Source organism: Erythrolamprus reginae, chromosome 1, assembly GCF_031021105.1.
Source record: "Erythrolamprus reginae isolate rEryReg1 chromosome 1, rEryReg1.hap1, whole genome shotgun sequence".
NCBI classification, from domain to species: Eukaryota; Metazoa; Chordata; class Lepidosauria; order Squamata; family Dipsadidae; genus Erythrolamprus; species Erythrolamprus reginae.
In genome coordinates this window covers 231,199,295-231,215,120 of record NC_091950.1, presented here as the reverse complement: position 1 = coordinate 231,215,120, position 15,826 = coordinate 231,199,295, and the positions used below count along the sequence as shown (strand labels likewise).

At 44.7% G+C, this 15,826-nt stretch overlaps 1 protein-coding gene across 8 annotated transcripts in view; it reads right to left on the bottom strand.

The window, feature by feature from the left end:
• Positions 1–15,826, bottom strand: part of PKHD1 (PKHD1 ciliary IPT domain containing fibrocystin/polyductin) — a 359,271-nt gene that overhangs the window by 247,951 nt on the left and 95,494 nt on the right. For all 8 annotated transcript variants that reach the window (XR_011557350.1, XM_070732513.1, XM_070732506.1 and 5 more), the window contains 2 exons: positions 8,645–8,879; positions 5,262–5,412 (listed from right to left, as the gene is read on the bottom strand). Coding sequence is in view for 7 of the 8 variants with exons in the window: in XM_070732513.1 (XP_070588614.1) it covers positions 5,262–5,412; positions 8,645–8,879 (386 nt within the window). In the remaining variant the exon portion in view is untranslated. The remainder of the gene's footprint in view (positions 1–5,261; positions 5,413–8,644; positions 8,880–15,826) is intronic.

Sequence of the window (15,826 nt, the reverse complement as noted above, 5' to 3'; positions counted from 1 at the left end):
GGCCGCTCAATCGGGCCGGCAGGGAACAGAATGGAGCCTTCCGCGGCGGGGCTGGGGGAGCCGAGCCCAGCCCCGTGACATTCGCTTTCCTGCCACCCGCAGCCGAGTGATCGTGGGCTCCTTCGCAACCTCAGAGAGCTTCCTGGTTTTCGTGAGCTTTCATGCCCAGGAAGCTCTCCGAGGTTGCGAAGGAGCCCAGGATCACTCGGCTGCGGGTGGCAGGAAAGCGAATGTCACGGGGCTGGGCTCGGCTCCTCCAGCCCCGCCGCGGAAGGCTCCATTCTGTTCCCTGAATGGAGACCGCCGGCCGCTCAATCGGGCCGGCAGGGAACAGAATGGAGCGTTCCGCGGCGGGGCTGCTATGGGGGGGGGAGACGAGCCCAGCCCCGTGACATTCGTTTTCCTGCCGCCGGCAGCCGAGTGATCCTGGGCTCCTTCGCAACCTCGGAGAGCTTCCTGGGCATGAAAGTTCACGAAAACCAGGAAGCTCTCTGAGGTTGCGAAGGAGCCCACGATCACTCGGCTGCAAGCGGGAGGAAGGCGAATCCCACGGGGCTGGGCTCGGTTATCCCCCCGGCTCCCCTCCTACCAGCCCCGCCGCGGAAGGCTCCATTCTGTTCCCTGAATGGAGACCGCGGGCCGCTCAATCGGGCCGGCAGGGAACAGAATGGAGCGTTCCGCGGCGGGGCTGGGGGAGCCGAGCCCAGCCCCGTGACATTCGCTTTCCTGCCACCCGATTGAGCGGCCGGCGGTCTCCATTCAGGGAACAGAATGGAGCCTTCCGCGGCGGGGCTGGTAGGAGGGGAGCCGAGGGGATAACCGAGCCCAGCCCCGTGGGATTCGCCTTCCTCCCGCTTGCAGCCGAGTGATCGTGGGCTCCTTCGCAACCTCAGAGAGCTTCCTGGTTTTCGTGAGCTTTCATGCCCAGGAAGCTCTCCGAGGTTGCGAAGGTTACATCTTCCGCTGCCAGCCAGGCCATGCTGGCGGCAGCGGAACAATCGCTGGCTGTCAACTTTTCTTTTTAAAACTGGGCAGGAGCTGACTTGCCTCCCCAGTGCTAAAAAGAAAAGTTGGCAGCCAGCGCTGCGACTGACGGAATGCTGAGCCTCCCGTTCTCCCCCACCTCGCCCCTTCCGGTTTCGGCGTTCGGCAACGGAGTCCGGCGCTGGGGCCATGCGGGGCCGCTCATCCAGGGGGGCGTGGACTGGCAAGCGGCAAGTGATCTGGCGGGAAGACCAAGGGAAGGTTCCTTCAGCCGCCCAACACCTGATCCGCTCCGCAGCGCGGCAGCAGCGAGGAGCCGAAGATGGGGTTTCCCCTTTGCCTTTACCCCATCTTCGGCTCCTCGCTGCTTCCGCGCTGCGGAGCAGATCAGCTGTTGGGCGGCTGAAGGAATCTTCCCTTGGTCTTCCCCGCCGCCCACACGCAAACTCCACCATCTGCGCATGTGCGGCCATGAAAAAAATGGCGCACATGCGCAGATGGTGGTTTTACTTCCGCATCCAGTATAACGCGGAAATCGGTTAGCGCGGGAGGTCTTGGAACGTAACCCCCGCGCTAATCGAGAGATCACTGTACACTTGTTCTGTCCTTTTAGACCTGGACTAAAAAAAAGGTTGGTTTTAGCTAATGGAAGTGGGTTTTTTATACTTTTTTCACTGGTATACTAATTTGAACATTCCTGATCATAAAAAAATGAAAAATGAAACAAAAAAATTAATGCTTATTTGTTTATTTTGCTCAGAAAAGCACCACCACCACCACCCCGGCTGTGTGCAACTTTTTCAATTTATATATAGATTAGGCTGGAAGTTCCAAATTACATCCTTGTTTTTAGTACAATGGATTTCTTTCATAAAATTAGTAGTCTAGGTATCATGTACTTACTTTGCAAAAGGTATTCAAAAAATTTGGAATTTGCAGCCTAATCTATATATAAAGTGAACATAACTGCACACAGCCGGGGGGGAGGCTTTTCTGAGCAAAATAAATAAATAAGCATTATATTTTTCATTTCATTTTTCATTTGTTTATGATCAGGAATGTTCAAATTAGTATACCAATGCTAAAGGTATTCAAAAAATTGGAAATTTGAAGCCTAATCTATCTAGCACTTCTAGTGGCTAAAACCAACCTTTTTTTAGTTCAGGTCTAAAAGGACCTGGAACAGAACAAGTGTATAGGAAATGCGAACAGAACAGCAGGGTTAACTCGGGTGGCGTGCTCGCCTTGTCCCTGCCAACCTGAGGCCCCAGGCAGCTGCCTGGAAAGAGAGGTTTTGCTGCTGGTGCTATGCCCGACACCCTGCCCATCCTTGGGGCTGAGCTGCCGGGTGGCCTCGGCAACATTTGATGTATAAGACACACCCAATTTTTAAAGCGCTTTTTTGCAGTAAAAAGGGGTGTCTTATACACCAAAAAATACAGTAAGTCTAAGTGCTATTGCTAAAATGTCAACAGATAATAAAAATCTATAAGGGAAATGGGATAAAGATAATCATTGGTGGCAGAGAGAATAGATATTTATTCTTCCTCAGAATGAAATTGATGGTGCTCATCCATTAAAGCTAATTGGCAGGAAATTTAAATCCCACATTCACAACTTCAGACTATAATTTCTTTGTATGCATGTATTCTATGTGGAACTCTTTGCAACATGATAATGAAAATGTCTCAGTGATTGTAGTAAATTTTCTGTGCATGAAATTACCCTCTATTGTGCTTCATCCCAGGATACAAAGCTATGTACTCCTACACCTCTTAGATTACCAAAATTTACAGAAAATCTAAATCATAATTTCCAATTCCACAGATAACACTTCTGTTAATTATATATATCATAACTCATGATTAATAATTAAAATGTAGTCTGAAGTAGTATACATCATGTCATTGCCTCATTCCCAAACCATTTTAGCAATATAAACCTATCTTTACACTCAGTTGATTCACATGAATGGTCCCTAACTGAATTTCCCAGTGTAAAACAGTCAGCATTTCCAGTTCCTCAGCTATGTAGGGTGACAGGCTTCGCAATCATTTGCATCACTAAGAAAACAAGCATTCCAGTAATATATAGTTGTGAAGACAACTACACAATCTTACAGTTTAATTATCTTCTTCACACATATTTCTTTCCTAGATCATTGACATCAACAGTGCAACACAAGTAAGAGCAGCTCCATCTATTTAATGCTGCCCAGACTCTTTTGTGGCAAATAGAAATGGAGCTCTTGATTGCACTCTTGCCCCCAAGCATGGTGTGGCTTCTCGGATACAATAGCAAACAGACATCTTGATTGTTTACTTGTGCAAAAGCTGCTAGATGGTTATCACAGAACCTCCCTCATTTCAGACCTTAATCCTAAAGGTGGGAAGGTGGGAATCAGTTGAATACTATGGAAGGGGGAGGGGACTTTTAAGAGTAAAGCCACTTAAAAGTAGACCATTGCAACTGATCCCTCAGAGGCAGTGAGCTCCAATTCATTGAGGGTGATCAAGCAAAGAAAGGATATATGTCAGTCATGAATCCTTTCTGTTATATATTCCTACAGAGAACAGGAGTTTTGACTTGATGGCCCTTCTTACTTCATTAAGTTTGTGAATAAAGTTGCCATCTAAGTTTGTGGATTAAAGTTGCCATCCCCTGCCCCACTAAAAAAAATTCATTGAGTCTGCCTTGTTTTGAATTTGGTTCCAGGACTTCAGGAAAATGTATAGTAATAGCTGAGATGACAGATCAAAAATATCAAAAAGTAGGTGCTTTTTTCCCAGGTTTCCCTTCTCACAATATTAATTAAAGAACGGAATGACAATAAGTAGCACATGGACAAATCAAGACCTATCTATAAGCCAGGAAAATGTAAAGAAATCAAATTCTATATTCATTCATTCTTGGTATGACTGATACTAATTAAATGTCTCCCACAGGCTCTATGTAAAAAGGACCAACTTACACTCCCTGTGCCAAGTTAAAGTTTTATTCTCCTATCATTTCCACAAATTCATTTATTTAAATAATGTTTTAATTTTAAAGGATCATCCTCAGACTATTTTCTCATCTCCTAACCCTGAAACCATTTTCTACCTATCATTTCCAGAAGATAAAAGGTAAAAGCAATTACTGCTAAACTGCAAAGACCTCTATAATGAAAAGACTAAGTTCATGAGCTGCCACCACGAGGAGGAAAAAAATCTACTCAAACTGAAAATTATACAAGCAGATTTTTTTGTCATTTTCCCCATCTACCCAAATTTACACTAAAAATGTTTCTGTTTACTTTTATTTGCTTATTCAATTTGTTACACACTGCAATGCAATGACTCTTAGGTGATTACATATCCCCCAACTGAGGAAACTATAATGTACATACAGGCTGAAGTGAGGAAAAAGAAGGACTTCGTTGGGTATTTATTATACTTACTAGAATTTAAATCCATCCAATAGACATAAGTATGCCATCAGTATGAATTTATTTTTGGTCTTTGCCCTGAACTTGTTTGAACAGCAGAGAAACAACTCTGTTTTTGGGACAAAAATGAATCTTTAAAAAATATTACTTGAGTGTTACACAACATATATGTGTGCACATAGAATTCCTACAGCAGTCCAAATATGGACCAAAGGGAAGAGAGACAGAAAAGTGTTCACAATATTTATATTTCTTACAGGTATTAATGCAATGCAGGAATGACACATCAATTGATTAACTCCATGTTATTAAAAATAACACAACTCAGAAATAGTTTTAATTATTTTAATTCTTTCATAAAGATTGAAGGCGCAACATGATTTCTTTAAAAAAAATCTGGCAGTATATAAGAAGTATCTAACTGCTAGTCCATATTTCAATAAAGCTTATCATCTTCCTGTTTCAACTAGCTAATAGTCCATTGCCTAAAGAACATGAGAAGAGACCATAATAACTCAGGGGGGAAAATCTATGATTGTGATCTCTGATTGCAGCAACAGAGGCAGGAAGAAGCATCATTTATAAGAAAAGAGCTTGCAAAAATAAAGAGACAACAGAAAGCAATTAAATACAGCAGGCCTCATTCATATTTATTAAAGTGTGGTTAACCATAGTTAAGAATTAGTTCCTTTGCTGTGCATTAGATCGGCTTCAGTTGGAAAGCATTTAAAATTATATATTGCCTCTGCCTGGCCTAAGGTTTATTTATTTTTTTCACTTAAATGTACACAATATTACAAATTTAATTTTAAGCTGTTTGAATCAGTCTATAAAAAAGATTTGATTATACCTGAGTGTTCTGGCCCCAGTTTTTCCATATCTCAGTAATCTTGGCGGTAATTGGCTGATTAGGTCCCTCACACTCCATCTCTGCCTCAGTTTCCATGGTAATGTTACAGGAGCTATTATAGATGAGAACTTCATCTCTTTCCACTTTAGGGCTGAAACGAGAAAGGAGGTTAAATGGGGTGTCATCAATCTTAATGAAATGCAATTATTTTTACTCTTATTAATCATCGCAAGCCATTAGCTTGTGGCAACTCCAGACCACCATTTGTCAAACTTTGCAAATTTCTGTAATTTTGTTTCCATTCTTTTATTGTTTGTTTTGCTTCCCCACCACCACCTACACACACACATACACCTTTATCTGCAAACCTTTCCAACAAAAAAATACACATAGGAAACATTTCTTAGAGATGCTGTACTTCCAGCCTCTCAAAATAACACACATACATGTTCACTTCTAGGGCAGAAAACTAAAGAGAATAGACACTGCTTGAGTCAAAGATGGAAGTAAATCCCAAGTAGCTATTTTTTCTTACTCACACTTAATCCTGGGGAATGAATAACTTGCAACTCCCTTAGGGCAAGTGCAGAAATTGGAAAACCATATAACTGGCTAACTGGTCCCTAATTCCAACTGTGAAAAAATGAGCTCATTTAGGGTTCCAATTCCTGCTACCCAGCTGATAGCAATGATGCTTTCATGCTAGCACTGGAACATTAACTTAGTAAATTAATTAAACTTACTTAACAGCCCAGGCTAAGCAGATTCGATATATGTGCCAGTTAGTTTAGTGGGGCCCCTTTCTATACAAACTCTGTTCACATTAGGAAGTGGTAGATGGAGTGAGAGATACTCATAATAATCAGGGGGGAAACAAATAAAGGGTCATTCTTAATTAGCTCTGCTTGTTGACAGCTGCCTACTAGAGTGGCGAGCGTTTAAGATTCTAATATCTATGTCTATATACTGAACAATGATTAGTATGCATTCCAAATGCCTTAACAAATTTCAGGTTTATTAATATGTAAAACTATGTCAAAGGCAGTCAGAAGTTTGATGCCAAAAGTTTGGCCTTTTCTGTCATCACCAAAACCAGGGAAGCATTTCCTCGTTAGAGTTGTCAAGTTCTTTTTATTCCTGTGACTTAAGATGTCACTATGAAAAGATGAATCCCCATCCCCACAAGCTATGTTTGTATCTGCTAAAAAGAGAATAGTTGCAAGATTGCCTTCAGCAATCATTATTGTCTCGGTCATCAGAGGAGCTAATAAAACTGTTTATTAAATCACTCTGCAAGCTGGCCACAGGACTATTATATTTTCACTTTTTGCAACTCTTTTTGAAATCTTAACACTCCGTGAGTTAGCAGGAAATGTACCAAAAATCTGGCCTATATCCTGGGTACCCAAATCATTACAGACATCAAGTCAAGACATACAACTTGCTATCTAATTCAGTCTATTCATTTTCTATTTTACTAATATATTAATCCCAATCAAGTTAGATTTTCTTATAAACAAATTAATTGGGGACAAGGAGTGGAGTGCATGTGGACAATTTTTGAAATTGGAAAGAAATTACCAAAAAAAGTATCAGTAGTAAAATTTCAGCATGGCAAAAAACCCAGATTACATTTTACTACTTCATCTATAGCTGAATGGCGATAATTTTCAATAATGTAGCCACTTTTTGAACTTCAGACCAATGTATGCCATTAAGAAACTGGTGCCTAATTAATCAGATGGAACAATGATTTGTATCTTAAAACCAGGAATTGGCAATATATTGCTTTCCAAATACAGTGGTACCTCAAGATACGAACCCCTCGTCTTACGAACAGCTCGTGATACGAACCCGGGGTTCAGAAAAATTTTGCCTCTTCTTACGAACTTTTTTCGAGTTACGAACCGGCGTTCGGGAGACAGCTGGGAAGCCGCGCGGCTGTTTTAAAAGGTGACAGCCGGGCGGCGGGGCTTCCCAGCAGCCTCCCGAACGCCGGTTCGTAACTCGAAAAAAGTTCGTAAGAAGAGGCAAATTTTTTCTGAACCCCGAGTTCGGTTCGGGAGGTTGCTGGGAAGCCCCCCAGCCCGGCTGTGACCTTTTAAAACAGCCGCGCGGCTTCCCAGCTGTCTCCGAACGCCGAACGCGGAAGTTCGGGTTTGGCATTCAGCTTCGGGAGACAGCTGGGAAGCCGCGCGGCTGTTTTAAAAGGTCACAGCCGGGCTGGGGGGCTTCCCAGCACCCCCCCGAACCCCAAACTTTTGCCGAACTTCTGGGTTCGGGGTTTGGGGGGGTGCTGGGAAGCCCCCCAACCCGGCTGTCACCTTTTAAAACAGCCGCGCGGCTTCCCAGCTGTCTCCGAACGCCGAACGCCAAACCCGAACTTCCACGTTCGGCGTTCGGAGACAGCTGGGAAGCCGCGCGGCTGTTTTAAAAGGTGACCGCCAGGCTGGGGGGCTTCCCAGCACCCCCCCGAACCCCGAACTTTTGCCGAACCTCCGGGTTCGGGGTTCGGGGTGTGCTGGGAAGCCCCCCATCCCGGCTGTCACCTTTTAAAACAGCCGCGCGGCTTCCCAGCAGCCTCCGAACGCCGAACGCCAAACCCGAACTTCCGTGTTCAGCGTTCGGAGGCTGCTGGGAAGCCGCGCGGCTGTTTTAAAAGGTGACAGCTGGGCTGGGGGGCTTCCCAGCAAGCTCCTGAGCCCCAAACCCGGAAGTTCGGCAAAAGTTCGGCGTTCGGAGGCTGCTGGGAAGCCCCGCCGCCCGGCTGTCACCTTTTAAAACAGCCTGGGGGCTTCTCGGCGGCCTCCCGAACGCCGAACCCAGAAGTTCGGGTTTGGCGTTCGGCATTCAGGAGGTCGCTGAGAAGCCCCCAGGCTGTTTTAAAAGGTGACAGCCGGGCAGCAGCGGGTTTTTTGCGGGGGGTTTTTTTGGTTGCACGGATTAATTGACTTTACATTGTTTCCTATGGGAAACAATGTTTCGTCTTATGAACCTTTCGTCTTACGAACCTCCCCCTGGAACCAATTAGGTTCGTAAGACGAGGTATGACTGTATGGTTTAGTAGCCATGAGCCTTAGCAGTGATGGAATATTGTGAGAGTTGAAGTCCAACATTTTAAGAACCGCTGGTGGTCTATTTGCAATTAGTCTGTTTGCAAGTTCAATGCTTCATACAATTGCTGATATTGCATTTTTAATGCAGTAAATCAACATAATTGAGATTTTTTTAATGTACCCTAATCTTTTTGTGTACCTGTATTTCATAATCCCTAATCTTTTTCCCTTCTGCAGTATTCCATAGATTTTGCTTTGGACTGGCGTTATGTATTTTGAAAGAAATTCGTAAGATCCCAGCTAGAGTTTAAAAAGGGTATACCTAACCTGAGAAGGAGGCCAAAAAAATGGACATGAGATGAGTTGATAGAGGTCTTGTTAGATCTTAAAGAGGAATAAGCCAAATTGTCACAAAAGAATAGGAATGGGGTGGCTGCTGTAACAACATCACCATTTGTTTCGATTTGGATGTCACACTGGATCAGTGCTGCACCAGCTGTTTTGCAGTCTCCGCCATTTTCTTCTGCAGAATATGTCAAAGTACAGAGAACTGCTATAGATGCTGAAAAAGGAGGGTTGGGGAGGTGAAAGGACATGAACAATTTTTAAAATATTATTTTATTGATTTTAAAATATAAAACACACACACAACATACAACAAGTGCTCAGTGATGCTCCACCAAAATGGGGGCATATTTTATGTATACCATTTTAACTCAAGAGCAATATATCTATTTACATATTATAAAGTGATTCCAATTTATTCCTTGTAGCTTGGTCTCAAATTCTACTAACCATATATCCTCTTACCTTGTCCCATTGTCTCACCAGTTCTCGCAAATCAGTTTCATTAGCTGAGTTCATCTTCTTGTCCATAATCTCAAATTTAATATGATCCACCATGTACCTGTACCAATTTTGTATTGTCCATTTTGTCACATCTTTCCAATCCAAAACTATTACTGCCTGAGCTCTTTCTATCGCTGCTTGTTTTATTTCTCTAAATTCTCCCATCTCATTGCTTTTAACTAATACTGCCATTTCCTTTGTAATTGTCCATCGTATATTTAACATCCTATTAATATCCTCTTGTACTTTTTTCCAAAAGTTCTGCACTACCGGGGATTCCCAAAGCATATGCATAAACACTCCTTTATCTTGACACCCATGCCAACAAGTAATTTTAACATTCTGCTGGAAATATGCAAGTTGAACAGGTGTGTGATACCACTTGTGTAATATTTTCCTTCTCATTTCCCTAACCCTTACATTCTTAATTTTCCTTATATTCTCCACTATATTTTTCATCTCTTGCACATCTACTTGTAATTCACTCTGCCACCATTTAGTCAATCCTTGGGTCACATACCCATCTGACTGCACTAACATCTTATATATAATACTTGCTTGTGCCTTGGTACTTTTTTCTCTTATTATTTTCTCTAACTCTATCTCCTCCCTAAATAGTGCTTCTTTATTCTCCCTTTCATTCAGATATTTGCACATTGCATTTATTTGAAGTCAAATAAGAGGATAATTAAGAGGAGCAGGTAAATATAGGAGCCCTTAATGTTGGGAAAATAGTAAGTGAAGAAGATAAACAAATATTGAATGCAAAAATTACACAAGATGAAATTGCTAGAGTAATTAAAGGGTTAAAACAAGCCAAAGCACCGGGCCCGGATGGGTTTACAGGAGAATTTTATTTATAAAACCTATATGAATGAATTGTTGCCGCATTTGGGGAAATTGTTTAATAATATATTGCAAACTCATGATATTCCGCAGACATGGAAGATCTCAGAGATTATTACCATCCTGAAGACTGATTGAGATTTAAGAGAGCCAGGGTCCTACCATCCTATCAGTTTGGCAAATCAAGATTATAAAATATTTATGAAGATATTGGCAAGCAGACTTGATAATATCTTATCAAAAATAATTGAAGAGGATCAATATGGGTTCGTAAGGGGTAGGAAGATAAGTGAACCAAACAGAAATGTAATACATGTGATGAACCATGCTACTGTTACTAAAAGGAAATTGGGAATTTTGAAATTAGATGTCTATAAAGCTTTTGATAAAGTTAACCACAGTTATTTATATAAATTATGTAAGGAATTAAACACGGGGGACAAATTTCATGGAACTATAAAAGAGATTTATAAAGGGAATGAAGCATATATAAGAGACAAAGAACACAGAGAATTAAAATTCAAAACGGCACCAAGCAGAGTTGCCCATTATCTCCAATATTATTTGTAATAGCAATAGAGACATTAGCTAATAAGATAAGACAAGACAATACTTGGGTAGGATATAAAATAGGGGAATTAGAAATGAAATTAAACCTTTTTGCAGATGATGCAATTATACTGACCCAGACCCTGATCGAGATGATTAAAAGTATCAAAAATATATTGCAAGATTTTAAACAGGAATCAGGATTATCGTTCAATATGGAAAAATCAGAGATTATGTGTTTAAATACAGAGAGAGAGAGAGAGAGAGAGAGAGCAGATATAAATTAGGAAGGAATCAGGGTTGAAGTTAGGACTAAAGAAAATTAAATACTTGGGAATTTGGTTATTGAGTAATCCAGTGAAAATTGAGGAGGTTAATTATAGACAAATATGGAGGAAAATGTTAAAACAGATGAGGAGTTGGAAAGAGAAAAAGTTAAGGAGAATGGCCAAAATAAGAGCATTAAAAATGATGATAGTTCCCAAGATGATGTACCTGTTTCAGGTTTTGCCAGGGGGTTTATCAGCATCAAAGTTCAGGGAGTGGGACAAAAAACTTAATTATTGGGTTGAAGAAGATAAGAGACCAAGAATAAGGAAAAAGTGGTTAATAGCTAATGAAAAAGAGGGTGGATGAGGAATTCCCTGTTTGGAGTTGTATAGAGATGCATTTCAAATTGAAAGGTTAATGGAGTTGCAATTATTTGCAAATAAATGGGTGAATTTGGAAAAGGAGATGAATGGGATGAAGAATAGAGAATTAATTTTTATAAGGTGGAATAAGAGTGATCTAGATAAATTAATAGGTCCCTTGAAAGGGACCATGGAAATTTGGAAAAAATGGCAGGAGAAAATAGATTATATAAATCAAAACTGTCATCGTTATATGTAATAAATAGAGATAATGAAACAAATTTAAATAGGGTTATAGGAGAGTTGAAGGGAAGAAGGATAACTATGATAGAACAGTTATATAAGAAGGATGGGAGGCCAAGTAGAAATCGTATATAATGGTGGTTGGGTAAGGGTGGACATGAACAATTAGAAAAATATAGACAGTGTTTCGTTTTCTTGATTCTCTCAGTGATGATTTACAATAGCAGTGTGATGAGTTTCATGCTATGGTGTTCCTGAAAAGCATAAGAAGTCCACCTAAAAATTGTCTATCCCAATTGAACTATTTTCTACACTGACCAATCCTGGATTGAACACATTAAGCAAAATAAACACAGGCTTAGAACATCAAAGGAGGGGGGAAACCACATTTTTTGCCCCTGGACTATAATGCCCTTAACTCTTTCACTGCCACCCTTAGTTTTCAGCAGTTACTGAGACAATATTTTTTTAATTGTATTTCCAAAGTTAAAACACAAACTTAAATAGAAAAAGAGGGAAATAGCAACAAACAAAGCAAAAACTATATAAGACAAAAATATGCATTAAAAATATATACAGTGGTACCTCAAGATACGAACCCCTCGTCTTACGAACAACTCATGATACGAACCCGGGGTTCAGAAAAAATGGGCCTCTTCTTACGAACTTTTTTCGAGTTACGAACGCCAAACCCGAACTTCCGCGTTCGGCGTTCGGAGGCTGCTGGAAAGCCGCCCGGCTGTTTTAAAAGGTGACCGCCGGGCTGGGGGGCTTCCCAGCAGCTTCCCGAACCCCGAACTTTTGCTGAACTTCCGGGTTCAGGGTTCGGGAGGCTGCTGGGAAGCCCTGCAGCCTGGCTGTCACCTTTTAAAACAGCCAGGGGGCTTCCCAGCAGCCTGGGAAGGCCGGCGGTCTCCATTGCGGAGCCCAGCCATGTGGGCTCTGTTCCCCCTCTTACCAGCCCAGCAGGCAGCCGCCGCGGAGCCTGACCCTGTAGGCTCCGTTTCCTGGCCGGCAGTCTCTGTCGCGGAGCCCAGCCATGTGGGCTCCACTCTCCTCCCCGCCGGGTCTGTTGCAGAGCCCAGTCACGTGGGCTTAACCCCGCCCCTCTGTCCCACCCATCGCCCGTATCCAGCAGAAGCTGCCACCCGAGCACTCTTGCCCAGCGGGAGGTGAAGCATTGGGGTGGGGGGGCTGTCAGGACACCCCCCACTCCAGCACTTTGCATCCCGCTGGCTAAGAGCAATCGGGCAGCAGCTTCTGCCGGACACGGGCAATGAGCGGGACAGAGAAGCGGGGAGAATCAGCAGGCTCCTTTGGCGGCTGGGGGCTGCCTGGCTTTGTGTTTTTGGCTGGGGGGAGGCAGAAGGGCCGCCCACCCCACCCCAGTGCTTCACCTTTCCCCCCCCAGCCAAAAAACCCAAAGGTCCCCACCACAGCACCCACTGCAGCCAAAATGACAAAGCCGGGCAGTTCCCAAGCTGCCGAAGGAGACTTAACCCCGCCCCTCTGTCCCACCCATCACCCGTATCCCCCCCCGCCGCTGCCCGGTTTCAGCTCCCCATTCCTCCAAGTCACTTCGCTCCTGTCCTGGCTAAACCGTGCGGCAGCAAACAGGCTTTGGGGGTTTGGCTGGGGGGGAGGGAGTTAGGAAGGTCCTACTTCTCCCCCCCAGCCAAAACCCCAAAGCCTGTTTGCTGCCGCACGATTTAGCAGCGAAGTGACGTGGAGGGATGGAAAGCTGAAACCGCCCGGTTTCAGCTCCCCATTCCTCCACGTCACTTCGCTCCTGTCCTGGCTAAACTGTGTGGCAGCAAACAGGCTTTGGGGTTTTGGCTGGGGGGGGGGAGTTAGGAAGGTCCTACTTCTCCCCCCCAGCCAAAACCCCAAATCCTGTTTGCTGCCCCACCCATCGCCCGTATCCCCCCCCTGCCGCCGCCCGCTAGCTGCGAGCGCTCTGCCAGGCAGCCAGGAGGCATTTAGCGTGTGGAGGAATGGGAAGCACAAACGCCGGTGGCTTCAGCTTCCCATTCCTCCATGCACTTCGCCCTGAATGCTTCTTGGCCGCCTGGCAGAGCGCTCGCAGCCAGCGGGCGGCGGCGGTGGGGGGAATACGGGCGATGGGTGGGACAGAGGGGCGGGGTTAAGTCTCCTTTGGCAGCTGGGGAACTGCCCGGCTTTGTTGTTTTGGCTGCAGTGGGTGCTGTGGTGGGGACCTTTGGGTTTTTGGCTGGGGGGGGAAGGTGAAGCACTGGGGTGGGGTGGCTGGCCCTCCTGCCTCTTCCCCCAGCCAAAAACACAAAGCCAGGCAGCCTCCAGCCGCCAAAGGAGCCTCCTGATTCTCCCCGCTTCTCTGTCCCGCTCATTGCCCGTGTCCGGCAGAAGCTGCTGCTCGATTGCTGTTAGCCGGCGGGATGCAAAGTGCTGGGGTGGGGGGGTGTCCTGACAGCCCCCCCACCCCAATGCGAGCGGCAGGGAGTCGCCCGTGGCCGGCAGAAGATCGCTCTTGCTGACCTGATGCCTCACGGTGAAGCCGGGCAAGAGCGATCTTCTGCCGGCCATGGGCGACTCCCCGCCGCTCGGCCATGGCCGGCAGAAGATCGCTCTTGCCCGGCTTCCCCGCGAGGCATCAGGTCAGCATTCTGGGCGGGCAGGCGGCGGGCGAGGAGGGGGGAAGCCTCGCGGGGAAGCCGGGCAAGAGCGATCTTCTGCCGGCCATGGGCGAGCGGCGGGGAGTCGCCCATGGCCGGCAGAAGATCGCTCTTGCTGACCTGATGCCTCGCGGGGAAGCCGGGCAAGAGCGATCTTCTGCCGGCCATGGGCAACTCCCTGCCACTCGCCCATGGCCGGCAGAAGATCGCTCTTGCCCGGCTTCCCCGCGAGGCATCAGGTCAGCATTTTGGGTGGGCGGGCGGCGGGCGAGGAGGGGGGAAGCCGGCGGCTGTGGCAGCTGCAGCAAGAGGCTTCCCCGCCTCCTCAAAGCAACCTCCCAAACCCGAACTTTTGCTGAGAAGCCCCACCGCCCAGCTATCACCTTTTAAAACAGCCGGGGGGCTTCTCAGCAGCCTCCCAACGCCGAACCCGGAAGTTCGGGTTTGGCGTTCGGGTTCAGGAGGCTGCTGGGAAGTCCCCCCCCCCGGCTGTTTTAAAAGGTGACAGCCGGGCGGCAGCGGTTTTTTGCTGGTTTTTTGTTGTTGTTGCACGGATTAATTGACTTTACATTGTTTCCTATGGGAAACAATGTTTTGTCTTACGAACCTTTCGTCTTACAAACCTCCCCCTGGAACCAATTAAGTTTGTATCTTGAGGTACCACTGTACATATATTGTCCTTCCAGTTGAATACTGATATATACAGTATATTTAAGAATATATATATAGTTTGCAAAACTAAGGTCTACAATTGATAAACCATATCTCTATTTGCCAGGTAATTTGATCTATCATCTATTTATTGTCAAAAAAACCTAGTTAACAGATAAATCCAACAACAAAACTAAAGTTAAAAGGCCACTGTTAACAATCTATTACTGTATTTCACACACAGCAAGTCTCCAACTGCATAAATCATTGCAGTCATTATCTCTGATCTTTCCAATAACAAATATTTTTGACTGATTATTAATAATAAAGTTTTTCCTTAAAAGTATTACTGGGATCTTTCCCAACAATTACATTTCATCCCCCCAAATCATAGTTCCCTGATGTGAGCATTTGTTGTGATGTTTTTCGTGCAACTTGAACCACAACATAATTCCGTTGTGACTATTTCCACAGCATTTTCAGAAGATCTTCATGCAACTTGAACCACAACATCTCTTAACAGTTGTCTTCTGATTGAATATAAGTCTAATCCGCAATCTCCATCAGTTTGCTTGAGAAAGTTCAATTCATCACAGATCCATAGCCTTTTAAATCCATGCCCCTTTCAGCTTCTCCAAAGAACCTCAGTTCTCAAAGCTCCTTCTCCTTTAATTCTGTCAGCAACAAACTGACTTCCAATCCAACCAATTGCAACTCTGATTTAGCTGCTGTTTCCTGTACTTGAGTATTTATGACTGTTGCTACAACATCAAGACTTTTATCTAAAGTTTGATTCAGTTTGTAAGTTGAAAAATATTTTTGATGTGTTAATGAGGCTCCCACCTTTCCTTCGCATTTTTTTTGTCAGCATTGTAAAAAGTATATAATATATAATGTTAATCCTTAATGTATACCGTATTTTTCAGTGTATAAGACGCGCCTTTTTACCTCAAAAAGGTGCGTCAAAAACCAGGTGCGTCTTATACACCAGATGTGGGGCAGGGGTCAGCAGCCGCGGCAGTTATCCCCAAGGCTGCCCTGCAGTCATCGGCTGGAGGCCGGTGGCACGGCCCCGGGGATGAGTGGGG